This window comes from Clavelina lepadiformis, chromosome 2 (genome assembly GCF_947623445.1).
Source record: "Clavelina lepadiformis chromosome 2, kaClaLepa1.1, whole genome shotgun sequence".
Lineage (NCBI taxonomy): Eukaryota > Metazoa > Chordata > Ascidiacea > Aplousobranchia > Clavelinidae > Clavelina > Clavelina lepadiformis.
Window position 1 is genome coordinate 26,296,730 of NC_135241.1, and position 27,100 is coordinate 26,323,829.

The following is a 27,100-nucleotide window of genomic DNA, read 5'->3' on the forward strand; positions in this document are numbered from 1 at the left end:
GAACCTGAACCCGGCGCACTCCCCCTCATTCTAGATTTGCTTTGTTTGGAAACAATCCTCCTAAAAGCGATAATCTCTATGTTGTTTTCCCACATCCGTGACGTCATATCCATACATGTCAATCAAAGTCGATATTTCATCACAATTTAATATAGCAGCTCATTGTGACAGAATAATGGCGGGAAGTTGGATGAACCTGATTTCAAAGTTCATTAACAAACACATATCTTTGTAGATGATATCACCTGACCTTGATCGATCATAAGCTTGAAATTTTTACTCAGCTTGTTGCCTCAAAGCGCCCTCTTGTTGCAAATTAAACTTTCATTAAAGCGAGTTCGATATTTATGTGGTCGTGTTGATGTGGAATGCCCGCAGCGCTGATTGTCATTCCATTTGTGATTCTTCTTCAATTTCTACCTTTAGGATCGGGTTGCGTCACCTACTTACTTGTATAGTTACAGCGCCATCTAACGAGGCAATCATTGGTATAGCGTTCTCGCTTTGTGGCGCAATACCTCTATATTTAGGAGCGATATCTTGAATAACCGTTACCTACAGTTTTATTGGTCTATTTGATCAATTCAAAACTGAATCATGCGCATTGATGTAAAAATTCGACTCAAATCGCGAAGCTTTGTTAGAAAGTTCTTGATTCAAAAATAAATATTTCGCCTTAAAAAGGCATCTTCAGTTTCTGTTAGAATCAGGCAAGCAGCAAAATAAACTCAATTGCAGAGAACAGTTATATACATATTATTCCTAATATAATGTATCTCAAGCAAACTAACTGATGGATAATACAGACATGGCTGCGAACTTTTTTAGTAATTTTGCAAAAGACATATTTCTTTAACTCAGCAACAAGGTCATATGCATTGCTCCTTTGTTCGTCACCAGTTATTTTATTAAGTTGAAAATCAGCAAACTCGGATTTGCAGAAATATCAAAACCTATTGAAATACCTGTATTGATATTTCCACCAATCAGTACCTTTATGCTATGTTGATATTAAAATGCGGCGGCTAATTGTCGGTTTCAGAAGATCAAAACAATATCATGTTGTTGGTGGAGCAAATGAGACCGCTCTACACTTGTTGGGGCTGGGAACTTTTTATGTGGAGTTTACGCATTTATTTTGCATCGTTTATTAATTGATCGGTTCCGTTTGTGTTTTCTACTCCGTGCTTTTATAGCGATCTTTTCTCTTCTAGGATTTAACTTAAAATCGACGTCTATTTTGTGCGCAGTTTATAAATATAAGTTCCCGACAGCACTCAAGTGTGACGCTGACGTGGCGGTTCGGAAGGAGCCAGGTTTGACAGGAACCACCAACCTGGGTTAAACATCTGCCTTTTACGTAACATCAAGGATGTGTATTTGAATGATACGAGTTACAGCATTTTTATGCATAGAACTTCGACCATATATGGACGCATTTTCTGGTTAAATGAACCACATGCCATCCAAATAACACGTCACGCTGCTGTCTCGTATGTAGCTGTAGAATTATAACCAACCGCGAAACTTAAGTTGTCAGTAAAGAATCCACAAATTTTCAGCCAAAACGTCGCTCTTTTGATGCGGAAATGCTTAATACGGTTTAAATAGCTTTCATGTTTAATATCAAGATATAAATGCGACGACGTTTCGTGTTTTGAGGCAAAATTCCATGTTTTGGTTTGGCAAGTTTCTGTAACCACCAAGAAAAAATGAGAAAATTCCTACCGGCGTTCTTTTCAAATCCAAACAAAGGTAATTATGACGTAATCACCTAACTGGACTATGAAGGCCTATGAATGATTTCACGCGAGTCGACGCTGGTATGTAGCATTTACAGATAGAATGGAAATGGGCATTGTGAGGTAATAATAGCAAGAGAACACATAAATAAAAGAACGCCAGACGTTAATTTTGTTAATTAACAGATTATTAACAAACTATTTAAGTCATAAGTACAATTGTTTTCAGCGCATTTTAAATCCATAAAATCCTCACCCTTTATTCCGTCATAACAAAGTTTGTATTATACACAAAAAGAATCCGTCACTACTTTCCAACTAATCTTGGTCACTTTGCATACTGCTAACCACGTCATTAGTACCTTCTGAAACGTCATTCACATCTACGTCAGGTTATGTTCAGTCATAATTGGTTAATATTTCTAATCGGAGCTTAAGTCTTTCCACCTGGTGCAGGTGACTTGAAGTGCGGTTCAGGGTCAAATGATCCACCATCCACACCTGGGCCCTTCATTTTGTGTTTATTGTTTGGAAGGCGGATAACTTTCATCAATTGTGACGTCCTAATATAATTAACATTGTTTGCCAGATCACAGCTGGTCTCGACCAATCAGATTTGAGCTTGAGCAAAAATGGTCAAAATGTTTATTTATAGAAAGGATGAGATCAAAGGATTATTTATTTATAGAAAGGATGAGATCACAGGATTGTTGTAATCCCTCCCATAGTCTACTGAGAAGCAATTTCAGCGAATTACGATGAGCCAAGCAATTCTGGCATCGTCATAAAGAGCTTTATGATGCTTGAAATGAAATTAAACGATGATTGAGCGCCGAAGTACGACTTGAATTTATGAAGACATTTGATGAAATTCTGGTTCAACTAAGGTCATTGCGCCAAATTCTTTTGCTCATGCATGCCGCCGCTTGTGGTCACACCAAAGCATTTTTTTCTCAACGGAAACAAGTGAAGTAAACTTTTGGGCCAAAATCGTCCAAGTTAACAACTTCGACATCGTAAACCGCGATTCACGTGACGGAACCGCTATTGATCGATTGCAAGAGAAGAGCAATCCACAGGTCTGGAGCGCCACAGCACCAGGTTAAAAGCGATCAAAGCGCTGATGGCCATTTGTAGCGCTCATTAGTGCATGTGCTCATTAGTGCATGTGCTTATTAGTGCATGCGTGTTCTTTAGCCCAAAACTCACGGAGTGCCAGTTTGAGCTGGCAGCCACTCAGGCGGCGTCACACGCCCAGAAAGCTCAAAAAGAGAACGTGATTGAATGAAACATTTTGCCATTGTAGCGTTATGACGTGTGCACAGCCTACTATGACGCTGGTATACCTCATAAATGTTCGTCGCCGAAATAAAACACAAGCTTGCCGGGAAATTTAACTGCGAACTCTATCAAATAAAAGCTTTTTGACGTAATAAGAATGAAGGCGAGTTTCTTGAACTGGGGGTTCGTGAAATGAAAGAGAGTTGTTGACATGTTTCTTTCATGGGAAAGTTCCGGTGGACGATTCCTACATTGGAACAGCTGGTGGAGTGGTGGGAATCCCCTCTTGTATTAAATACTAACAACTGGCACTATTTTGCACATTGTGAGCGAATAAACGAAAAAAGAGAAGGTTGGGAGTGTGGACGTGCCCATTCTCACGTCATAATACTAATTGTGATAGATCAGCTAATTATTAACCAGTGGTAAGCAGGCCAGCCATCTCGGTGAAGATAATTTTCATCAAACCAAATCACCTGATCAAGCTTGCAAAATGACGTCACTATGATTAACATGTCGGCCTCGTCTTAACTTCCTTTCATGCAGATTCTCATCAGATATATGTCATAATGCAGTTTCTACGTCACAATATCGATCTATTATGACAGAAATAAAGTCAGTTTTGAATAGGGGAGACAGCAAGAAGGACAGAATCAAAGTTGCGGATGGTCTTGAAAAGAATTCTTGCGTCGTGGCCGACACCGCCATATTGGTGGCGACGCTGTTGTCACACTTGAATGTTATTGCGTAAAATTTTATTTATTTCAAAACGGATGAAAGGTTTTTGCAAAAATGTTGAGAATTTGTTTTCACAGCAGCGGAGAGCGCCTTAGGGTTGATTCGAACAAGTTGGTCGCCATGATTGACCTTTTAAGCTGATTCGCATTCCACTAACTCTCAATTGAAGACGTCAGTTTTATCTCATAAATAAATATTAAAGTTTATGAGCAACAGATTAACTTATGACACAAGAATGACCTCATCTGTGAGATCATTGCTGTGTTTGACAAATGAAATTGTTCTAGAGGCCTTGTTGCTTTCAAATGCCTGATTTTCTTGTACAATGTTGACATAGAGTTTTATCTAAGATACTAAGGGAGCTATTTTCGTCACAACAAAGCGCTTAAAGTGTTACGTTTAATAGTTACAATACGTCATAAAGCAGTTTATGTGGAATCAAACCAACCTACAATTCAAACGATTGTTTCCATATATTTTGAAATTTTTATTTTGTAGCTGGTTTTGCTGCTCGTGAAATGAAGTAATTGTTACTTTAAATGTTAATAACCTCGCGTTTACGTAACATTTGACGTCACATTCACCTTCAATTTACTTCCCTACCTTGTGTGCAATGAGGCGGAACGACTTGCTTTTTATGCGAAAGCGACTCATAGCTGTCAGACGGGTCGGGCTCACCCAGGGTAGGGCTGTTATTTCAAGGCAGGAGAGGAATTTGTCGACATGAAGAGCTTTTGTGTGTGAGTAAGCTGAGCTAATTGGAGCTAGAACGCGAATTGGTCGTTAATCATTTTAACCTGGTCAGTTCAAAGTCAATAAAGCGACTGTTTGTGACGTTTTTATTACCGTACGACGCTTTTCTAATCTTACCCGCTAATCAAGCGCAGTCGACAGCAAATAAAAACCTATTAATTATGTCGTCACAATCAGTCGCTTTTTTCTGTTATTTTTGCGTCAGCTGTTTATTACAAAGAGATTTTCAGCGAATCAATTAAAGCAAGTAAGAATTTGCTACATTATTTAAGTTGGATCTATACGTCACAATGGTATTTGTTGTATCACAGCACAGGGATTAGCCAAATTAAAGGGCTTGCTGCGTAGCCTAAGAAATTCTGAAAATGGCATTTCTGAAATTATCCAGTTGCAACAAAGCGCTTGTTGTTTATTGTGGAAAGGAGTTGGTTTGAAATTTGCTCTAAGTGGGTCACTGCTTGTCAAAGATAGGTGAAAAGTTAAGTCTGATGACATCGAAGTTAGCTTAAAGATTTACATCGCAAATTAGAGTCAAGTTGCATATCGAGTTATGTTACGAGCGAAAGTGAAAAATTGCTTTGAACACTGATTTCCGGAGAAACGTGGCAACACTTTGTTTAATATTTCACAGGTTCTCTGAATAGGTGAGATGTATCCACAGCGTAGTTTGTTGTACCACCGTGGTGTTGACGACTCGCCCGGAACTTATATATCGGATTATGTTCTGTTCGCCTTCTGCGCTGTGCTGGCCACGTATTTGTCTCTGCTTCTTGCCAAGTCTGCGCGATCTGAAAGTAAAATCCGGGATGTCTCTGTCTCAACAATCGCGGTTATTGTCGTCATAATAAGCGTCGGTCTGGGAGCTTTGCTCGGCGGATTGGTTCATCAGTTCCTGCAAAAGGTATTCACTCAGATCAGGCTTCGGGCGATGGTCGCGTATGAAAAACATCGTCTTTAAAGATGATGGACGTTGATAAAGTTTCATGTTTTCTTCGAGAAAATTTGGCTTAAAATTTTAAACCTGCATGACGCGTGGAAATACTTGTTTGCGCGGGTTTAATTAAAAGTTTGATATAATTGGCATCTAAGGGAATTTTTACTCGATATTGTTGCAAATTATAGGCTGCGTGATCCCATGCTTTGTGACGCATGAATACAACAATGACATTTAGAGTCTGGCTAAAAATATGTTGTTTCCGCATCCAACGTAGCTCACGCATTTGCGTGTAACCGGAAGTTGTTAGTGTACGTCACACACTCCCAGCTGTTATTAATTCCGAACGTGGAAAGGCTAATTATGATGTGATAGATTAGAAGCGGAAAACGTGCTTGTTTTGCGGTTTTATTCAAATACCTGCATTTTCCCACGGGATTGATCGTATTCAGGCGGATTACGTCAAGCAATCGGTCCATTATGACGATATTAATATGTATTGTTGCGTAGAGATTGTAGTGCAGTTAAGAGAAATGACGCAAACCTTAATTTGTATTGAAACGCCAAAAGTGTCTTATGGTGGACATTTGTGGGAATAATAATTTCATTTCTCCTAATTTCAGGTGGAGCCTTACAACAATAAGACTTTCATCCTCGCGCCAGTTTGGACGGAAGATATGGCGTGGCTGGTAGTGTGGCGTGTTGCCGCCACTCTCTCAGCTTTTGTGTCCTTCGCGTTTTTTGTCCTTATCCAACAACTGGTGAGTAACTGGTGACGTCAGCGCGTTGTAACAACACCGCTGTCAGTTTAAGCGCCAATTTGCTTTGTGATGTCACAGATGCTGAACCCTAATTCAAATTTGTCTGATAACTGACACCGATTTCAACCCCTGATAATTGGAAACCAAAATAAACCGACCTTATTAATTATATTGACACGCCACCCTAACAAAAGAATCTTTGTGATCGGACAATCGAAAATTTGATTGCTACTTTATTATGACGTCATTGGCAATAGGAAGTAATTAACAATTGAACCCCATTGTGATGAAAAGTCAACAAAAGAGCTTGAGGCCCATTCGGGCACGAACCTTTGCTGTGAACTGTTTCCTGCGAATTAGTTGTCGCGGACGTGTGATGTCATAAACACATTCTTAAACTTGACAGTTTTCCAGCTCATAAACGCATCACGTGGTATGTCATTGTGACGTAGCTATGACGTATCGCGTTACTTTTCCAGCTTTCATCGGAAGATGTTCTTCGATTTTCTCTTACCGGAATCATCCTTTATTACGTCATCGCTTGCGTCATAAGCGTGGGAATCGGCGGGTACAGCTTGTACGTGATGTTCGACCGCGACAACCCGTGGTCGCTGACTGTGACGTTCGGACTCGTATTCTTTTGTAAGAGTCTTGCGAGTGTGACGACACCGGCGTGTAGTTCATATCATTGAAAATACTTCATATAATCGTCAGGCGCCTTCCTGGAGATCGTCTCTGCCCTTGTGGTCGTCTGTGTCAGGTTCAAGGTCGCCCACGACGGGTCTTCCACCCCCTGCACCGAGTTGTCCAACGACATCGACTCGAACCCGGACCTACAACCAGGTTCGAAACTGTTCTATTCAGTGTCGTCGCAATTCAAAGCGCTGTCTTTGACGTCATAATAGAAAGGCTCGTGACACTCCTAGCGTTAACCTTTCACCTCACAATCTCGCCAAGTTTGGGCCAGACAGGGGTTACTCGAGGTCACGAAAGATTTTTGAGTTAATAAAATTTTGCTCGTTGTGTCACTTTAACACGCTATGACCTTGTTCTTACGTCATAGAGGTGAAAAATCTGGAAGTGAGTCAGGATCCGGGAGGAGTTAGGAGGAGGTGGGACCTGCTCTTCCACTTCATCGCTCCCTCGTTCTTCGTCATTGGAGGTGAGATAGAGTTCACTGTTATGTAAAAGTCGAATAACTGCGCTTTGTCGACACGATCGCGGTTGCTACGCATCGGTGGAAGGGCTTAACCCCCCACCCCAACTCCTCTTGCAAGTTCAACCGACGGTGACCTCATTTCTGTGTTCACTTTACTTAGCCTAATCATTACCCAAATTCAAATCGTTGTGAGGAAAAGTTTTTAGTTTATTTTCATTAAATTCCTTCCGCCAGGTGTCGTCCAACTTTTGCTCGGGATTGTCGCTCAATGCGGGAAGCATCGACCCAACCCCCTAATACACTGCCCTCTACCGGATGATTTCAACCACAATGGACTCCTCCACGTCATAAACGGACTCGCAATCTTCTTCTTCTTCGTCGCCGAACTCCTCGCGATCAAACAACGACGTCATAATCAGGATAAGCGAAATTTCGAAAACGTTTCTTTTGTATGACAGCCCCTCCCCATCTGAGCAGTGTTAAAAATGCAGATTTTGTACTAGTTATGACGTCATGCAGCGTAACTTATGTCATTCCTAACTGCCTACACGTCACGTGATTGCACGTAATATGGACGTCATAGTTTCAGTATTATTTTTGTTTTTATAGTTCTATTTTTTTTTGCGTTTTTGAATAAATGTTTGACAATCATCATATTCTGTGCGCAGTAAAATGTGCGACTGTTCAGTAATTCATATGTTGTTGCTTTATTTAAACGATCGCTTTATTTTGTACTTTCTTCATCTGCCACTAATTTAATAAAAAACACAAAATGTCTCCGCCTATTCAGGACATCTATAATATTTACTATCGCGATAACGATTATTTGTGTTTATCTAATCGAATAATAAATGGTAAGCTTCAATATTTCGATTAATTGTAACTCGTCTCAAAGTGACATAGTTTTATTGCAAAAATACCACACATGCAAAAATTTCACAAATTTTTATTGTCTGTCTGATGGTTTCTCTGTTACTTTTTTAGTTTCAGTCATTTCAGAAGTGTTTTATCGATCACAAATTTAACCGACAAAATTTTATCCCATTGTCTCTAAATTATCTCGGTTTACCGATTTCTGGGAAGTCCAATTCTATGTCAGTGACGTAATAAATGTCAACATTGTTCAAACACATCATAATGGATGACTGGTCACGTGTTAAGCGACAAAGATCGTTTCTTACCAAGAAAGTTGAAGGTAAAATGATTCTGGAATTAAAAGGCCCGTCTTTGTTGAAAAAATATAACCACTATTACGTCATAATCGAGAAGCTTCTTTCAGCAATGAAAACACTCGTGTTAAAAGCGGCTCGGGAAGATGAAAGCAGGTGACCTTAACCTTAAATGTAAATCATACCTTGTGACGTATGTCTGTTGTCATAATTACACAATAACCTAGACCTCTTACAGTGAAATGCGCAGTCATGTCGCGGATTTCCCTGTACTGTAACTATAGAAATTTTGAATTGAAACCGCTTTCCCCTTGTGCTGACGTGGCGTGGCACTGACAACCCGGATGAAAAGAATATTGACAACTGCGATCATGTAGTTGATGCCATTTGAGCGAGAAGCGAATATTTGATGAACCTGAACCCGGACCGTAGTAAATGCGTTCATCCAACGCAAACAACAAACCTCGTTATATTCTAATATGGAAGTAACGCCTTCACGTATCATTTACAATTTGAGTTGTCACGTGCATGTTTCCATGACTACCGCATGGCAATCAATCGCCCTTTTAGGCTCATGGCTGCCAGCTACCGGATTAAAGATTAGTGGTCGATTTCTGCATCGGACACTGGTCACGCATCGCTTGATTTAAAACCGTTTTTGTTTTTAAGATGTCCATGACATGGGTACGTCATCCATGGCGGCCCATCGTCAAAGAAGCAGACAGAAGTGCTGCCAATGTCCAAATGAAGTGGAAGCGGGAAGCACTGCACCTTGGAGCCCGATTTTCCTGGAAATAAATTGAGCTGGGTCGCGAACATTCCTGCTTTCAAATCATGCAACATTGTGAGCTAAAAGGACGGAGGCTTTCACGCGTCATTTCCTCCTATTACGTCACAATTTTAGTCATCGTGCCTCGTATTTACTGAGTCGTGGCAAACAGCCTGGAGATGGGTATTTCCATGTTAACAGAGCTCGTTAAAAAGAGACTTCAGTGAACAGATACAGCGATAAAGACAGCGCTATGGGTCAACTCACGTCAAATATTTCAAGCTGCTTTCAACCAGAAGCAAAAACAATCACGATTTTGGGAGGAGGGAGCCCAGGTTAGTCCGCACTAGAAGCAAATTCCTTCATTATTGAAAAGTCAGCAATTTTCGTTTGACGCAGGCAAAACCACCATCTTGTATAAATTGGTTGCTGATGGACCAGATGACGTCATCCCCACGGTTGGATTTAATTGTGAAAGTTTGTTTTTTGAAAACCAGTGGCTTCATTTCTGGGACATCGGTGGCGGAAGTAAAATGCCACAATTGTGGCCTCATCACGTGCGCGAAGCTGATGGTTAGTCTTTGCCACACAAGCTCAGAAATCGTGACGTCCTGACTTGTTATTTAGTCACGTGATCAGTCAAAGTCGTTTAAAACTATTTTAGCTAGTTTGGTCATGTGACCAAAACATAGACTCTAGTTTGTGCAAAAGCGTTTGTTTTTATCTGATTATTACGTCAATGGCAGGAGTTATCTACGTCATCGATTGTTCTGATGAGGAGTATTTTGAATATGGTTTGAGTGAACTGGTCCAACTGATCGATCGGACTTGGGACATGGAGCTGATTCCTTTCCTCATCTTCGCCAATAAACAGGATAAACCGGACCTGATTGCGTCATCAAGGATCAACGACAAGCTGCTAGAGGTCAAGTGCAGGTATCAGTGGCACCTACAGCCCTGCAGCGCCACCACCGGTCAAGGACTGTCCGAAGGAATAAAAATTTTAACGGAAATGATCAACCAAAACCGGTGAAGGTCTTGTGGTAAATGGTTCGGATTCGTGCTTCACTGTGCAGCCAAAGTCGACCTTGACGAGTTTCTCATATTTTGAATTTTTATCACGATTTCTAATAAAAACGATTTTATGGCGACACAGAACGTTAATGCTTTCATTTTAAGTTGCTTTGTAAAGCTGAAACTTCCAAGAAATAATTACGTCACAAATTAGTCAGAAAATCTTGTCCAAAGCAGGGAGTTTCCCTACTCTATATTTATCTCGTGAGTCGTGACGTCAGATTAATGGGCAGATGAGTTGTGAGCAGGTTGAAGCGAGGTTGCTTAGTGAAGTCATAATCATGGGACAACTAATGTCTAATATTTCAGAATGTTTCCAGATAAAACCAAAGAACGTAATCATGTTTGGATGCAACCAACCTGGTACAGCTTCCTATATACGCCTACTGGCAAGCCTAACTATACTGTATTAAGTTTTAAATTAGCGTCAGCTTTAGCCTAGAATTTCTAACAAGCAGCTTGAAATGAAATGGTCTGATTTAAATGTTTCTTATGCAGGCAAGACAACCATCCTGTATAAGCTGGTTTCCAACCAGGTGGTAAACACCATCCCAACTGTTGGTTTCAATGTCGAAACTTTGGTTGTTCAGAACCAGTCGCTTCGTTTGTGGGATGTGGGTGGGGGGAGTAAAATGCCTAAAGTGTGGCCCCAGTATTTCGACTTTGCCCATGGTAAGTTTCACTTGAATTCAATAGAAGCCGCATGACAATTGTATTAAGTCGAAGGCAAGATGTATCGTAGCATGGCGACTGGATTACGAAGCAGCCTGGCTTGCGTGGCCAGCTTTTTACATCTGAAGCAGTTTCCAGTATTTGTTTTATACCAGCAGTGATTGAGCGTCTGTGAGGTAACAAGCGCAAACCTTTGTGTGCTCAAACCCACATTCCTGTGTTCATTGTTTGCTCTGGTATATTTGTCTTTCTGCGCCCTGCTTAGTAGCGCTGTAGTACGAATGACGTAATTCGGAAGTAATCAAAACCGGGTCGCATATACTAAATACGGCCAAAATTTAGCACAACGCTTATTGTTAAACACACGAAGTAGAACACAAGTAACGTTGTAAATCATCAGATCTGCACGAGAATTCCGTAAGAATAAGTGCTACTTATGACGATTAGCACAGTGTCACGTGAGCGCTTTTAAAATTAATGACGTTTCGCCACTTTGCCCAAACATTTAAAATGTTTCTATGGACAGGAGTTATCTACGTCATCGATTGTTCTGATGAGGAGTATTTTGAATATGGTTTGAGCGAACTGGTCCAACTGATCGATCGGACCTCGGACATGGAGCTGATCCCCTTCCTCATCTTCGCCAATAAACAGGATAAACCGGACCCGATTGCGTCATCAAGGATCAACGACAAGCTGCTAGAGGTCAAGTGCAGGTATCAGTGGCATCTACAGCCCTGCAGCGCCACCACCGGTCAAGGACTGTCCGAAGGAATAAAAATTTTAACAGAAATGATCAACCAAAGCCGGTGAAGATCTTTCGAAACTTGTTAACTTTCAAAGCACTTTTTATGTCGTGAATTTAATTGTCTAGTGGTTGCTTCTTTTATTGCGATTTGCGCAGCAGCCTGTTCATTGTAGACTTACATTTCTATTGTTCTTACATTGCGTATTATTACAAACTTTATGACGTCGAATTTTATAAAAACTTCAGGTTTTCATAAACAGTCACGTGACCTTACGTCACACTTCGTTGTTTGGTCGGTTGGTGGAGGTGGAGAGAACAGGTGACTGGCAGTGACCCGATCTGGGTTCGAAACCTCTCGGCGATGTAGTGGTTACTGGACAAAGGCATTGTGAAAAATATCTTTATAAATTTTATTTTCTCACAGCGACAAAAAGACGTCTCATGCAGCAAACCGAGATCAAAGCCGAGATTGAGGCACAGAAATATGTTCCTCAGTAAAAAGATAAAAATTGCAATGCCACGTTATTTTGTTTCAAGAATTATTAAGAATCCTGGTAAATAACTTACGAGCAAGGTTATCACAAAAAAATAAACGATACGAAGCCAAAGCACAACTGAGCACTAACACATACTTTGACATCACGTAAATAGATGATGCTATCAGTAGCAAAAGATGTCTATGTTTCTGTCCGGACATCGGCAAAATTTACCAAGACCCAGCTAGGCCTAGGAAGACCACCGTCATTCTGGCAGAATCCTAGCAGAATCATAGCTTCCAAAATGACAGCAGGGTTTCCGTTTATTTTTTTATAAACTATGTACAGTAGACTAAATAATTATTCTTAAGCGCTAATGGTAAACTGCCTAATGGTTTTAATGTGGTATGCCTAGCCGTGACTTGTCTGTTTTTAACATCGCATGTAAGTATTTTTGGTTACGGTATTTCGATGTCAGCAGTCAAACGTTATTATTAGTATTAATGAGAAAATTCTTTGATTTAGCATTATGAATTGCATGGCCTAGGTAAAAGGTAAAATTGTTCAATGCTGATGGGCTAAAATGTCAGGTTCTTCTGACATTTTAGGCCTATTAGGTTGATGCAATGCAGAAGTCTGGAAGTGAAGCTTCTTTGTAGACCATAGCCCATTAGCTATAGCTTAATAACAAGTTGCATGTAGTTGAAAAAACAAAATCGCAATAGGTTGCACTTGCACTGTCTCAATAATCAAGTCAGCAACTGTATGGATAACAGTCTACAAACCTAAGTAAAAGCATAGATGTAGTAATTTGACTGATTTCCAAAATAAATGTGCATGTAATTGTATTATATGTACTCAGTAAATGCATTTACCTGCCCAAGATGTTGAAATAGCCTACTTATCAAGTGTTTTTTGGCTCTGAATTCTTAACATGTTATATTGGCCTATTTAGTGTAAATAGTAAGCATTTGTCAAATTGCATATATGTTTTAGGGTTGACAAAATACTGAGTTTATGACAGAGAAATGGGAAGTTTTGTTTAAGTACTTCTTGGTGTAAACATCCTTTTCTCTAGATAAGTTAAAATTGTTTGAAAGTTAATCAATACGGTAAGTATTGCAATTACTGTTTTAAAAGTCAACTCAGCCCTTTAAAACATACAAGAAGAGGATTTATCATTTTAATGTGGTTAAGTTCCAATATGTCGGTATTGAAGGCATGTTCTATTGTTGTGCAAGTCTCATATGTTTTGTGATTTCATTTGTGCTTTTACTATATTTAAGTTTTCTCACATTAATTATTATCACTCCAATTATTATCACTGAAATTGAACATACCAATATATCTATTTGTGTAAATCATAATTTGCTGTTGATGGATTTTCCAACCATGCCCCTGAGGCAGCCCTTTCATGGTCGTTTGGTTTTTTCATCAGGACATTCCCCAATAGGCATATTATACCTCGATAATAGGTAATGCTCATTGAACAAAACCAATGGTTACACTAAGAAGTAGTATTTATAGTGAAGCCTAAATACTAAACAGGCACAACAATTATGATACTGTGCACTTTAAATGCAAACAAACAAAGTGAACATAAAAGAATGTGGAGCCAACCAGATACATCATCATTAGAATAACATCTAAGAATGCACAAACATGGGACTGGCAGAGGCTGCACATGCCATGGAAAAATCTAGTGAACTGACGGCATCGCTGTGCTACATGAAGAAGTACATATAAATTTCTTATATACAAAGACGTCCCAGTGCTGGTATGCACTTATACTATCGTACATTTTGTGAACTGTATGTGATTGTGAACAGCTCTTAATTTCATTAACAGACGTTTTGATTGGGAAATTCAACTTCTTGGAAGCACTATTGTAGTCCAAGTGATAGAGGTGCAGAGTGAGGTAAATTATGGCTTCTATTTCTAACACTCATACAAGGTAAACGTTACAGCTACACTGATACTTTTCAAAATACTTTATTTAAAGGTTGCCCACAGTGATATGGGAAATAAAAGAGCTGTCTACCCATCGCTTCCTCACTTGTTGTACACACAGTCTGCTGCGAACAAACTCCAGGAGATTTGATGCAAGGTTGCTACTGAGATATTTCTCCGTGTACTTAACTTCGTAAAGTCGTACTCGTAAATCTTTAATTTTGTCATTGAACACTGTAAAAAGAGATAGTGGCGATAAGCAAACATCTTTGACTGTGCATTTTCTACAGAAAACTGTATAAGGTCAATAAGTGATTGAGCAATATTGTCCAGAACGGCCGTCGATAAATCCTTCCAGTGTTTACCAGCCTCACCTTCCAAGTTGTACTGTGGCTGAAATTCCTCCAGCTCATTTGTTGTGATTATCTCCATGTCAAGGATACATTTCGGTAGTTTTCGCCATTTAATGATTTATGTATTATGCTGAGACTTGTTTTCTTTCGTGAAATCAGTTTTCTTATTAACGTCTTTATGATGTTTTGGAATATTGGCTGATTTTTTCGTAAAAAATATATAGCTACAGAGATCGATCTTGGAACTAAGACCATCATATTCTACTATCCCCACTTCCCCACCATCACACTGGACTACTCTTTCCTCACGCACGATGTAGGTAATATAGTGCCGTTTTTCCTCACCAAACTCAAGGTAACAAATCCCTGCCTGAAGTTTATATCTTTTTTTTCCTTCTCCACAGGGTATAATTAACTCACGATTGGCAACCACAATCTTTTCTGACAGTGACTTTGAATCACGTCTTCTCAATCCGATCACAAGCAGTTGTGACATGGAAATGAACCTTCCTTGAACATTTACGCTCATTATAGGATTCCCAGGACATGAGGAACATTCTTTGGAAGTTAAGCATGTGAACTGTGAAGTGTTCGGCGATATAGAGAATTAACATCGAGCCGTGTCTTACCTCATTATACAAAGGCAGCAAAAGATTTCTGTTGTTTCTGTTACACTTGTTTTTACCCTGTATCTGTTACGTTTCTCCCTTGCGGCCGATTGCGCGTTTCCGTGGTTAATTAAGCACATGTGTCTTTTTATCGACGTGTGTCCGACAAGTAGTTGCACTGACAGTTGTGTATTGGAGCTCCTGAAATGAGCTGTGTGAACGAAAACTTGACCTAACAGCTTTTAAAATAAAACATGTGCCTGTAATTCTAAGAGTGAGAACAACAAAACGTAACACTGGCGAGCACGGCACGACCTCTTAGAGGCACAGAAGATTTTATCAAGTTTTACTGAAGTTGAATTTTTTTACTCTCCGCCTCGTTACCAGCGTGGCAATAGTTTTTCGTCTTTTCTCAAAGAATTCGAATCCTTCTGCGACAGCGTTAAAGCATCGGATGCGGTGAAGAAACATGCATTTCTACAAAGCTTGCCGGAAGACATGAGATTCTCAATGACCGATGGTCGTAAAGAACTCTACGAGCTTAGTTATGACGAACTCATTCAAAAAGCAAAAGACACGGTTTTAGGACTATCTTCACAAAAGCATGCCATGCAACAACCCGTTCAGCGAACTCAAGGTTTTGACGAATCTGTAAGAAACTTTCTTGAATCTATAGCTCAATTGGGAAAAATGGCTTGTACAAACGACGAACAGCATGAAATGCGCAGCAGTGTGCTGTACAACCTACTTGTTCGAGGACTGAGAGATCGTCAACAAGCCTCTCAAATCTTACGCGATAACTTTAAAAATGCACAACCGGATTTTTACGCCACAGCAAAGAACATTATTGAAAACGCAGAACGGACGCATCATGAACCACGTATAATGACGTCAGAAGTAGCAGCGGTTACAGGAGATCACCAGGACGTATCCCAATTAAAAAGAACTGTCGAAAAACTTCAGGACGAAATTTTCCAGCTGCGAAAAGAAATGAAGACAGCAAGAAAACCTCGGGAAGAGAGAAGAAGACTTCAGTGTTTTAACTGTGGGGAATATGGTCACATTGCTCGACGTTGTCACAGGCAACGTGCAAGAAACTTTTGACGTGCTTCTGACATACACGGAAGTCACAGCAATCCACCATGGGAAATCTACCAGGTTCAAACTATGGATCAGGACTTGCATAGAGAACAAGTTTTCCAACGATGAGTTGTCGGCACTGCCCGATGAGTTATGTTTGGACAAATTGGAACTGTCAGAAGTTGAACGCCAAAAGCTGTTTTCCGTAATCTCTTCCTATCGTGATGTATTTTCGCTGCACCCGTACAATATTGGACAAACAGAACTGGTCGAACACTCAATCGAAACTGGAGACTCGCTCCCTATACGCCAGCAGCCAAGACGCTTGCCTGAATCCCAAAAGCAAAAGAAGCATCTGGATGGTCAACCGAAAACACTATTAAGGCGCAGCAAAAAGATCCAGTGTTGAAAAGACTGTTTCAGTGGATGAGCCAGGAACGCCAACCATCATTCAAAAAAAAATCGAGAATTCTCTGGAAGAAGTTTATGCTCAGTTGCTGGTGCCCTCAACAATGAAGAATGATGTGTTGAAGTCTGTTCACGATTTAATTCACGGAGGTGGACATATGGGCGTTAAAAGGACATTTGCCAGGTTAAAGGAGCGTTTTTTCTGGCCATTTTGCCACAAAGATGTCGAAACATACTGCAAAGAGTGTTGCTTGTGCGATTTAAGAAAAGTACCAAGGCGGATTGTTCTTGCCCCATTAGTTCCATCAGAGGAAAATACACCTATGCAGAAAGTTGAAATCGACGTATTAAGCGGTCTACCCGAAACAGGAAACGACAACCGTTATATTCTTGTCGTATGTGACACCTACACAAAATACATGCAGTGTTGGCCAATGAAATTCCAAAATGCCAAAGATACTGCTTATTTGCTTTACCACCGTTGGGTGACGATACATTGCGTCCCAGAAACAATTCACTCCGACCAGGGCCGGAATTTTGAAAGTATTCTTTTTCAAGAGCTCTCACGGTTAATGGGCTGCAAAAAGACAAGAACCAGCCCGTATCACGCAATGGGAAACGGTGCTGTGGAAAGAAACAATCAGACCATAATTGCGATTTTAAAAAATTATGTTCAGGTTGACCCAACTTCTTGGGATGACGCGCTCTTCTTGGTTAGCGCTACTTACAATTCAAGTGTTCACGAGGAAACTGGAGTTTCTCCTCATTACTTGCTCACTGGAAATAATCTTAGGTTGCCTGCAGATCTTGTTAGTAAGGCACCAATTTTTACTCCAAAGTGTGAAGACATCCTTCATCTTCAAGATCGAATGAAATTGGTTCACCAAACAATTCAATCAAGGTTGGAACAACGTAGGTTTCAAATGAAGAAGCGTTACGACAGGCCCCTATGTTGTTAAAAAAGTTATTCCTCCTGCAAACTATTTGATAGAAAATCGCAAAGAAGGTGTGAGCGAGAATGAAGGGCAAAATTCTTGCTCAACAGATCCGACAAACAACTGCCATCACTTTCGTGCATGCTGCAGTCCGGAACCGGAAATAACGACTACTATAATTATCAGCTGCGACCAGGGATGTACATAGTGCCGGAAAATATTCAGAACGCAGTTCAGAATAACAGTTTAGTAACCGATGATGTTTTACATTCTCCAAACCTTTAAACAACGCATTAAACGTAGACCTTGTTTTTACCCAGATGTTAAAAGGTAAAAAACGATAATAGACGCATCTTTTCACTTCACTCACGCACGTATATGTAGTTATTAATAGCAAATTTTTGTGTTTTTGTGTTCGTGTTTTTATACGTGTTTTTATATTGAGATTATATATTTTTATATTGTTATATTCTTTTGTTTATACTAAGATTTTACACTTTAAGTGTGTCACTACTTGTGTGGTTTGAGTGTCTATTTAATTGATCGTTCGTCAGAATTGACGTGAAACATTTCATAAATACGGCATTTTTTACGTTTTGGGGGTCTTATCGCATTTCTTAGTACCTGTCGCGTTTTTGTGAAATTCGGAACTTTCCGGCCAGGGGGGATCGATTTCAAGGTGACCACCGTGAAGAGGAGGAAATCGTCTTTAAGAATCTGCAATAAAAAAGTGACACATCTTCCGACAACACTCAGCAGAATTGACGTGAAACATTTCATAAATACGGCATTTTTTACGTTTTGGGGGTCTTATCGCATTTCTTAGTACCTGTCGCGTTTTTGTGAAATTCGGAACTTTCCGGCCAGGGGGGATCGATTTCAAGGTGACCACCGTGAAGAGGAGGAAATCGTCTTTAAGAATCTGCAATAAAAAAGTGACACATCTTCCGACAACACTCAGCAGAATTGACGTGAAACATTTCATAAATACGGCATTTTTTACGTTTTGGGGGTCTTATCGCATTTCTTAGTACCTGTCGCGTTTTTGTGAAATTCGGAACTTTCCGGCCAGGGGGGATCGATTTCAAGGTGACCACCGTGAAGAGGAGGAAATCGTCTTTAAGAATCTGCAATAAAAAAGTGACACATCTTCCGACAACACTCAGCAGAATTGACGTGAAACATTTCATAAATACGGCATTTTTTACGTTTTGGGGGTCTTATCGCATTTCTTAGTACCTGTCGCGTTTTTGTGAAATTCGGAACTTTCCGGCCAGGGGGGATCGATTTCAAGGTGACCACCGTGAAGAGGAGGAAATCGTCTTTAAGAATCTGCAATAAAAAAGTGACACATCTTCCGACAACACTCAGCAGAATTGACGTGAAACATTTCATAAATACGGCATTTTTTACGTTTTGGGGGTCTTATCGCATTTCTTAGTACCTGTCGCGTTTTTGTGAAATTCGGAACTTTCCGGCCAGGGGGGATCGATTTCAAGGTGACCACCGTGAAGAGGAGGAAATCGTCTTTAAGAATCTGCAATAAAAAAGTGACACATCTTCCGACAACACTCAGCAGAATTGACGTGAAACATTTCATAAATACGGCATTTTTTACGTTTTGGGGGTCTTATTGCATTTCTTAGTACCTGTCGCGTTTTTGTGAAATTCGGAACTTTCCGGCCAGGGGGGATCGATTTCAAGGTGACCACCGTGAAGAGGAGGAAATCGTCTTTAAGAATCTGCAATAAAAAAGTGACACATCTTCCGACAACACTCAGCAGAATTGACGTGAAACATTTCATAAATACGGCATTTTTTACGTTTTGGGGGTCTTATCGCATTTCTTAGTACCTGTCGCGTTTTTGTGAAATTCGGAACTTTCCGGCCAGGGGGGATCGATTTCAAGGTGACCACCGTGAAGAGGAGGAAATCGTCTTTAAGAATCTGCAATAAAAAAGTGACACATCTTCCGACAACACTCAGCAGAATTGACGTGAAACATTTCATAAATACGGCATTTTTTACGTTTTGGGGGTCTTATCGCATTTCTTAGTACCTGTCGCGTTTTTGTGAAATTCGGAACTTTCCGGCCAGGGGGGATCGATTTCAAGGTGACCACCGTGAAGAGGAGGAAATCGTCTTTAAGAATCTGCAATAAAAAAGTGACACATCTTCCGACAACACTCAGCAGAATTGACGTGAAACATTTCATAAATACGGCATTTTTTACGTTTTGGGGGTCTTATCGCATTTCTTAGTACCTGTCGCGTTTTTGTGAAATTCGGAACTTTCCGGCCAGGGGGGATCGATTTCAAGGTGACCACCGTGAAGAGGAGGAAATCGTCTTTAAGAATCTGCAATAAAAAAGTGACACATCTTCCGACAACACTCAGCAGAATTGACGTGAAACATTTCATAAATACGGCATTTTTTACGTTTTGGGGGTCTTATCGCATTTCTTAGTACCTGTCGCGTTTTTGTGAAATTCGGAACTTTCCGGCCAGGGGGGATCGATTTCAAGGTGACCACCGTGAAGAGGAGGAAATCGTCTTTAAGAATCTGCAATAAAAAAGTGACACATCTTCCGACAACACTCAGCAGAATTGACGTGAAACATTTCATAAATACGGCATTTTTTACGTTTTGGGGGTCTTATTGCATTTCTTAGTACCTGTCGCGTTTTTGTGAAATTCGGAACTTTCCGGCCAGGGGGGATCGATTTCAAGGTGACCACCGTGAAGAGGAGGAAATCGTCTTTAAGAATCTGCAATAAAAAAGTGACACATCTTCCGACAACACTCAGCAGAATTGACGTGAAACATTTCATAAATACGGCATTTTTTACGTTTTGGGGGTCTTATCGCATTTCTTAGTACCTGTCGCGTTTTTGTGAAATTCGGAACTTTCCGGCCAGGGGGGATCGATTTCAAGGTGACCACCGTGAAGAGGAGGAAATCGTCTTTAAGAATCTGCAATAAAAAAGTGACACATCTTCCGACAACACTCAGCAGAATTGACGTGAAACATTTCATAAATACGGCATTTTTTACGTTTTGGGGGTCTTATCGCATTTCTTAGTACCTGTCGCGTTTTTGTGAAATTCGGAACTTTCCGGCCAGGGGGGATCGATTTCAAGGTGACCACCGTGAAGAGGAGGAAATCGTCTTTAAGAATCTGCAATAAAAAAGTGACACATCTTCCGACAACACTCAGCAGAATTGACGTGAAACATTTCATAAATACGGCATTTTTTACGTTTTGGGGGTCTTATCGCATTTCTTAGTACCTGTCGCGTTTTTGTGAAATTCGGAACTTTCCGGCCAGGGGGGATCGATTTCAAGGTGACCACCGTGAAGAGGAGGAAATCGTCTTTAAGAATCTGCAATAAAAAAGTGACACATCTTCCGACAACACTCAGCAGAATTGACGTGAAACATTTCATAAATACGGCATTTTTTACGTTTTGGGGGTCTTATCGCATTTCTTAGTACCTGTCGCGTTTTTGTGAAATTCGGAACTTTCCGGCCAGGGGGGATCGATTTCAAGGTGACCACCGTGAAGAGGAGGAAATCGTCTTTAAGAATCTGCAATAAAAAAGTGACACATCTTCCGACAACACTCAGCAGAATTGACGTGAAACATTTCATAAATACGGCATTTTTTACGTTTTGGGGGTCTTATCGCATTTCTTAGTACCTGTCGCGTTTTTGTGAAATTCGGAACTTTCCGGCCAGGGGGGATCGATTTCAAGGTGACCACCGTGAAGAGGAGGAAATCGTCTTTAAGAATCTGCAATAAAAAAGTGACACATCTTCCGACAACACTCAGCAGAATTGACGTGAAACATTTCATAAATACGGCATTTTTTACGTTTTGGGGGTCTTATCGCATTTCTTAGTACCTGTCGCGTTTTTGTGAAATTCGGAACTTTCCGGCCAGGGGGGATCGATTTCAAGGTGACCACCGTGAAGAGGAGGAAATCGTCTTTAAGAATCTGCAATAAAAAAGTGACACATCTTCCGACAACACTCAGCAGAATTGACGTGAAACATTTCATAAATACGGCATTTTTTACGTTTTGGGGGTCTTATCGCATTTCTTAGTACCTGTCGCGTTTTTGTGAAATTCGGAACTTTCCGGCCAGGGGGGATCGATTTCAAGGTGACCACCGTGAAGAGGAGGAAATCGTCTTTAAGAATCTGCAATAAAAAAGTGACACATCTTCCGACAACACTCAGCAGAATTGACGTGAAACATTTCATAAATACGGCATTTTTTACGTTTTGGGGGTCTTATTGCATTTCTTAGTACCTGTCGCGTTTTTGTGAAATTCGGAACTTTCCGGCCAGGGGGGATCGATTTCAAGGTGACCACCGTGAAGAGGAGGAAATCGTCTTTAAGAATCTGCAATAAAAAAGTGACACATCTTCCGACAACACTCAGCAGAATTGACGTGAAACATTTCATAAATACGGCATTTTTTACGTTTTGGGGGTCTTATCGCATTTCTTAGTACCTGTCGCGTTTTTGTGAAATTCGGAACTTTCCGGCCAGGGGGGATCGATTTCAAGGTGACCACCGTGAAGAGGAGGAAATCGTCTTTAAGAATCTGCAATAAAAAAGTGACACATCTTCCGACAACACTCAGCAGAATTGACGTGAAACATTTCATAAATACGGCATTTTTTACGTTTTGGGGGTCTTATCGCATTTCTTAGTACCTGTCGCGTTTTTGTGAAATTCGGAACTTTCCGGCCAGGGGGGATCGATTTCAAGGTGACCACCGTGAAGAGGAGGAAATCGTCTTTAAGAATCTGCAATAAAAAAGTGACACATCTTCCGACAACACTCAGCAGAATTGACGTGAAACATTTCATAAATACGGCATTTTTTACGTTTTGGGGGTCTTATCGCATTTCTTAGTACCTGTCGCGTTTTTGTGAAATTCGGAACTTTCCGGCCAGGGGGGATCGATTTCAAGGTGACCACCGTGAAGAGGAGGAAATCGTCTTTAAGAATCTGCAATAAAAAAGTGACACATCTTCCGACAACACTCAGCAGAATTGACGTGAAACATTTCATAAATACGGCATTTTTTACGTTTTGGGGGTCTTATCGCATTTCTTAGTACCTGTCGCGTTTTTGTGAAATTCGGAACTTTCCGGCCAGGGGGGATCGATTTCAAGGTGACCACCGTGAAGAGGAGGAAATCGTCTTTAAGAATCTGCAATAAAAAAGTGACACATCTTCCGACAACACTCAGCAGAATTGACGTGAAACATTTCATAAATACGGCATTTTTTACGTTTTGGGGGTCTTATCGCATTTCTTAGTACCTGTCGCGTTTTTGTGAAATTCGGAACTTTCCGGCCAGGGGGGATCGATTTCAAGGTGACCACCGTGAAGAGGAGGAAATCGTCTTTAAGAATCTGCAATAAAAAAGTGACACATCTTCCGACAACACTCAGCAGAATTGACGTGAAACATTTCATAAATACGGCATTTTTTACGTTTTGGGGGTCTTATCGCATTTCTTAGTACCTGTCGCGTTTTTGTGAAATTCGGAACTTTCCGGCCAGGGGGGATCGATTTCAAGGTGACCACCGTGAAGAGGAGGAAATCGTCTTTAAGAATCTGCAATAAAAAAGTGACACATCTTCCGACAACACTCAGCAGAATTGACGTGAAACATTTCATAAATACGGCATTTTTTACGTTTTGGGGGTCTTATCGCATTTCTTAGTACCTGTCGCGTTTTTGTGAAATTCGGAACTTTCCGGCCAGGGGGGATCGATTTCAAGGTGACCACCGTGAAGAGGAGGAAATCGTCTTTAAGAATCTGCAATAAAAAAGTGACACATCTTCCGACAACACTCAGCAGAATTGACGTGAAACATTTCATAAATACGGCATTTTTTACGTTTTGGGGGTCTTATCGCATTTCTTAGTACCTGTCGCGTTTTTGTGAAATTCGGAACTTTCCGGCCAGGGGGGATCGATTTCAAGGTGACCACCGTGAAGAGGAGGAAATCGTCTTTAAGAATCTGCAATAAAAAAGTGACACATCTTCCGACAACACTCAGCAGAATTGACGTGAAACATTTCATAAATACGGCATTTTTTACGTTTTGGGGGTCTTATCGCATTTCTTAGTACCTGTCGCGTTTTTGTGAAATTCGGAACTTTCCGGCCAGGGGGGATCGATTTCAAGGTGACCACCGTGAAGAGGAGGAAATCGTCTTTAAGAATCTGCAATAAAAAAGTGACACATCTTCCGACAACACTCAGCAGAATTGACGTGAAACATTTCATAAATACGGCATTTTTTACGTTTTGGGGGTCTTATCGCATTTCTTAGTACCTGTCGCGTTTTTGTGAAATTCGGAACTTTCCGGCCAGGGGGGATCGATTTCAAGGTGACCACCGTGAAGAGGAGGAAATCGTCTTTAAGAATCTGCAATAAAAAAGTGACACATCTTCCGACAACACTCAGCAGAATTGACGTGAAACATTTCATAAATACGGCATTTTTTACGTTTTGGGGGTCTTATCGCATTTCTTAGTACCTGTCGCGTTTTTGTGAAATTCGGAACTTTCCGGCCAGGGGGGATCGATTTCAAGGTGACCACCGTGAAGAGGAGGAAATCGTCTTTAAGAATCTGCAATAAAAAAGTGACACATCTTCCGACAACACTCAGCAGAATTGACGTGAAACATTTCATAAATACGGCATTTTTTACGTTTTGGGGGTCTTATCGCATTTCTTAGTACCTGTCGCGTTTTTGTGAAATTCGGAACTTTCCGGCCAGGGGGGATCGATTTCAAGGTGACCACCGTGAAGAGGAGGAAATCGTCTTTAAGAATCTGCAATAAAAAAGTGACACATCTTCCGACAACACTCAGCAGAATTGACGTGAAACATTTCATAAATACGGCATTTTTTACGTTTTGGGGGTCTTATCGCATTTCTTAGTACCTGTCGCGTTTTTGTGAAATTCGGAACTTTCCGGCCAGGGGGGATCGATTTCAAGGTGACCACCGTGAAGAGGAGGAAATCGTCTTTAAGAATCTGCAATAAAAAAGTGACACATCTTCCGACAACACTCAGCAGAATTGACGTGAAACATTTCATAAATACGGCATTTTTTACGTTTTGGGGGTCTTATCGCATTTCTTAGTACCTGTCGCGTTTTTGTGAAATTCGGAACTTTCCGGCCAGGGGGGATCGATTTCAAGGTGACCACCGTGAAGAGGAGGAAATCGTCTTTAAGAATCTGCAATAAAAAAGTGACACATCTTCCGACAACACTCAGCAGAATTGACGTGAAACATTTCATAAATACGGCATTTTTTACGTTTTGGGGGTCTTATCGCATTTCTTAGTACCTGTCGCGTTTTTGTGAAATTCGGAACTTTCCGGCCAGGGGGGATCGATTTCAAGGTGACCACCGTGAAGAGGAGGAAATCGTCTTTAAGAATCTGCAATAAAAAAGTGACACATCTTCCGACAACACTCAGCAGAATTGACGTGAAACATTTCATAAATACGGCATTTTTTACGTTTTGGGGGTCTTATCGCATTTCTTAGTACCTGTCGCGTTTTTGTGAAATTCGGAACTTTCCGGCCAGGGGGGATCGATTTCAAGGTGACCACCGTGAAGAGGAGGAAATCGTCTTTAAGAATCTGCAATAAAAAAGTGACACATCTTCCGACAACACTCAGCAGAATTGACGTGAAACATTTCATAAATACGGCATTTTTTACGTTTTGGGGGTCTTATCGCATTTCTTAGTACCTGTCGCGTTTTTGTGAAATTCGGAACTTTCCGGCCAGGGGGGATCGATTTCAAGGTGACCACCGTGAAGAGGAGGAAATCGTCTTTAAGAATCTGCAATAAAAAAGTGACACATCTTCCGACAACACTCAGCAGAATTGACGTGAAACATTTCATAAATACGGCATTTTTTACGTTTTGGGGGTCTTATCGCATTTCTTAGTACCTGTCGCGTTTTTGTGAAATTCGGAACTTTCCGGCCAGGGGGGATCGATTTCAAGGTGACCACCGTGAAGAGGAGGAAATCGTCTTTAAGAATCTGCAATAAAAAAGTGACACATCTTCCGACAACACTCAGCAGAATTGACGTGAAACATTTCATAAATACGGCATTTTTTACGTTTTGGGGGTCTTATCGCATTTCTTAGTACCTGTCGCGTTTTTGTGAAATTCGGAACTTTCCGGCCAGGGGGGATCGATTTCAAGGTGACCACCGTGAAGAGGAGGAAATCGTCTTTAAGAATCTGCAATAAAAAAGTGACACATCTTCCGACAACACTCAGCAGAATTGACGTGAAACATTTCATAAATACGGCATTTTTTACGTTTTGGGGGTCTTATCGCATTTCTTAGTACCTGTCGCGTTTTTGTGAAATTCGGAACTTTCCGGCCAGGGGGGATCGATTTCAAGGTGACCACCGTGAAGAGGAGGAAATCGTCTTTAAGAATCTGCAATAAAAAAGTGACACATCTTCCGACAACACTCAGCAGAATTGACGTGAAACATTTCATAAATACGGCATTTTTTACGTTTTGGGGGTCTTATCGCATTTCTTAGTACCTGTCGCGTTTTTGTGAAATTCGGAACTTTCCGGCCAGGGGGGATCGATTTCAAGGTGACCACCGTGAAGAGGAGGAAATCGTCTTTAAGAATCTGCAATAAAAAAGTGACACATCTTCCGACAACACTCAGCAGAATTGACGTGAAACATTTCATAAATACGGCATTTTTTACGTTTTGGGGGTCTTATCGCATTTCTTAGTACCTGTCGCGTTTTTGTGAAATTCGGAACTTTCCGGCCAGGGGGGATCGATTTCAAGGTGACCACCGTGAAGAGGAGGAAATCGTCTTTAAGAATCTGCAATAAAAAAGTGACACATCTTCCGACAACACTCAGCAGAATTGACGTGAAACATTTCATAAATACGGCATTTTTTACGTTTTGGGGGTCTTATCGCATTTCTTAGTACCTGTCGCGTTTTTGTGAAATTCGGAACTTTCCGGCCAGGGGGGATCGATTTCAAGGTGACCACCGTGAAGAGGAGGAAATCGTCTTTAAGAATCTGCAATAAAAAAGTGACACATCTTCCGACAACACTCAGCAGAATTGACGTGAAACATTTCATAAATACGGCATTTTTTACGTTTTGGGGGTCTTATCGCATTTCTTAGTACCTGTCGCGTTTTTGTGAAATTCGGAACTTTCCGGCCAGGGGGGATCGATTTCAAGGTGACCACCGTGAAGAGGAGGAAATCGTCTTTAAGAATCTGCAATAAAAAAGTGACACATCTTCCGACAACACTCAGCAGAATTGACGTGAAACATTTCATAAATACGGCATTTTTTACGTTTTGGGGGTCTTATCGCATTTCTTAGTACCTGTCGCGTTTTTGTGAAATTCGGAACTTTCCGGCCAGGGGGGATCGATTT

At 40.8% G+C, this 27,100-nt stretch overlaps 2 protein-coding genes and 1 long non-coding RNA gene across 11 annotated transcripts; all 3 read left to right on the plus strand.

Annotated features, from left to right (window-relative positions):
• Nucleotides 1–4,858: 4,858 nt before the first annotated feature.
• On the plus strand, nt 4,859–8,145 carry LOC143447462 (uncharacterized). Its single transcript, XM_076947577.1, has 6 exons — nt 4,859–5,415; nt 6,072–6,209; nt 6,689–6,851; nt 6,924–7,052; nt 7,273–7,371; nt 7,603–8,145. Exons 1-6 carry the CDS (start codon nt 5,164–5,166, stop codon nt 7,821–7,823), a joined length of 1,002 nt encoding a protein of 333 aa, XP_076803692.1. The 5' UTR covers nt 4,859–5,163; the 3' UTR covers nt 7,824–8,145.
• A 1,343-nt stretch (nt 8,146–9,488) lies between these two features.
• Nucleotides 9,489–12,029, plus strand: LOC143447476 (ADP-ribosylation factor 6-like). Of its 3 annotated transcripts, none has more exons than XM_076947602.1 (3): nt 9,489–9,641; nt 9,706–9,879; nt 11,579–12,029. In XM_076947602.1, exons 1-3 carry the CDS (start codon nt 9,560–9,562, stop codon nt 11,863–11,865), a joined length of 543 nt encoding a protein of 180 aa, XP_076803717.1. In that variant the 5' UTR covers nt 9,489–9,559; the 3' UTR covers nt 11,866–12,029. The 3 variants fall into 3 exon arrangements, with proteins under 3 accessions (XP_076803717.1, XP_076803716.1, XP_076803715.1); XM_076947601.1 differs by lacking the exon at nt 11,579–12,029 and adding an exon at nt 10,053–10,464; XM_076947600.1 differs by lacking the exons at nt 9,489–9,641; nt 9,706–9,879 and adding exons at nt 10,341–10,743; nt 10,879–11,052.
• Nucleotides 12,030–12,558: 529 nt separating this feature from the next.
• On the plus strand, nt 12,559–15,508 carry LOC143447482 (uncharacterized). 7 transcript variants are annotated; one of them, XR_013114096.1, is made up of 6 exons: nt 12,559–12,720; nt 14,125–14,194; nt 14,279–14,383; nt 14,517–14,675; nt 14,804–14,895; nt 14,984–15,508. It is a non-coding gene; the product is annotated as an uncharacterized LOC143447482 (long non-coding RNA). The 7 variants fall into 7 exon arrangements; XR_013114097.1 differs by lacking the exon at nt 12,559–12,720 and adding an exon at nt 12,760–13,388; XR_013114101.1 differs by lacking the exon at nt 12,559–12,720 and adding an exon at nt 12,794–14,053 and having other exon boundaries at nt 14,984–15,501.
• The last annotated feature ends 11,592 nt before the right edge of the window (nt 15,509–27,100 follow it).

Excerpts from the sequence above, each read along its gene's own strand:
- LOC143447462 (XM_076947577.1), top strand. The coding sequence starts at position 5,164 with ATGTATCCACAGCGTAGTTTGTTGTACCACCGTGGTGTTGACGACTCG. Across the intron at positions 5,416-6,071 it reads TTCATCAGTTCCTGCAAAAG|GTGGAGCCTTACAACAATAA; the intron begins GTATTCACTCAG and ends TCCTAATTTCAG. Across the intron at positions 6,210-6,688 it reads TTGTCCTTATCCAACAACTG|CTTTCATCGGAAGATGTTCT; the intron begins GTGAGTAACTGG and ends TTACTTTTCCAG.
- LOC143447476 (XM_076947600.1), top strand. The coding sequence starts at position 10,614 with ATGAGTTGTGAGCAGGTTGAAGCGAGGTTGCTTAGTGAAGTCATAATC. Across the intron at positions 10,744-10,878 it reads GTTTGGATGCAACCAACCTG|GCAAGACAACCATCCTGTAT; the intron begins GTACAGCTTCCT and ends TTTCTTATGCAG. Across the intron at positions 11,053-11,578 it reads GTATTTCGACTTTGCCCATG|GAGTTATCTACGTCATCGAT; the intron begins GTAAGTTTCACT and ends TTCTATGGACAG.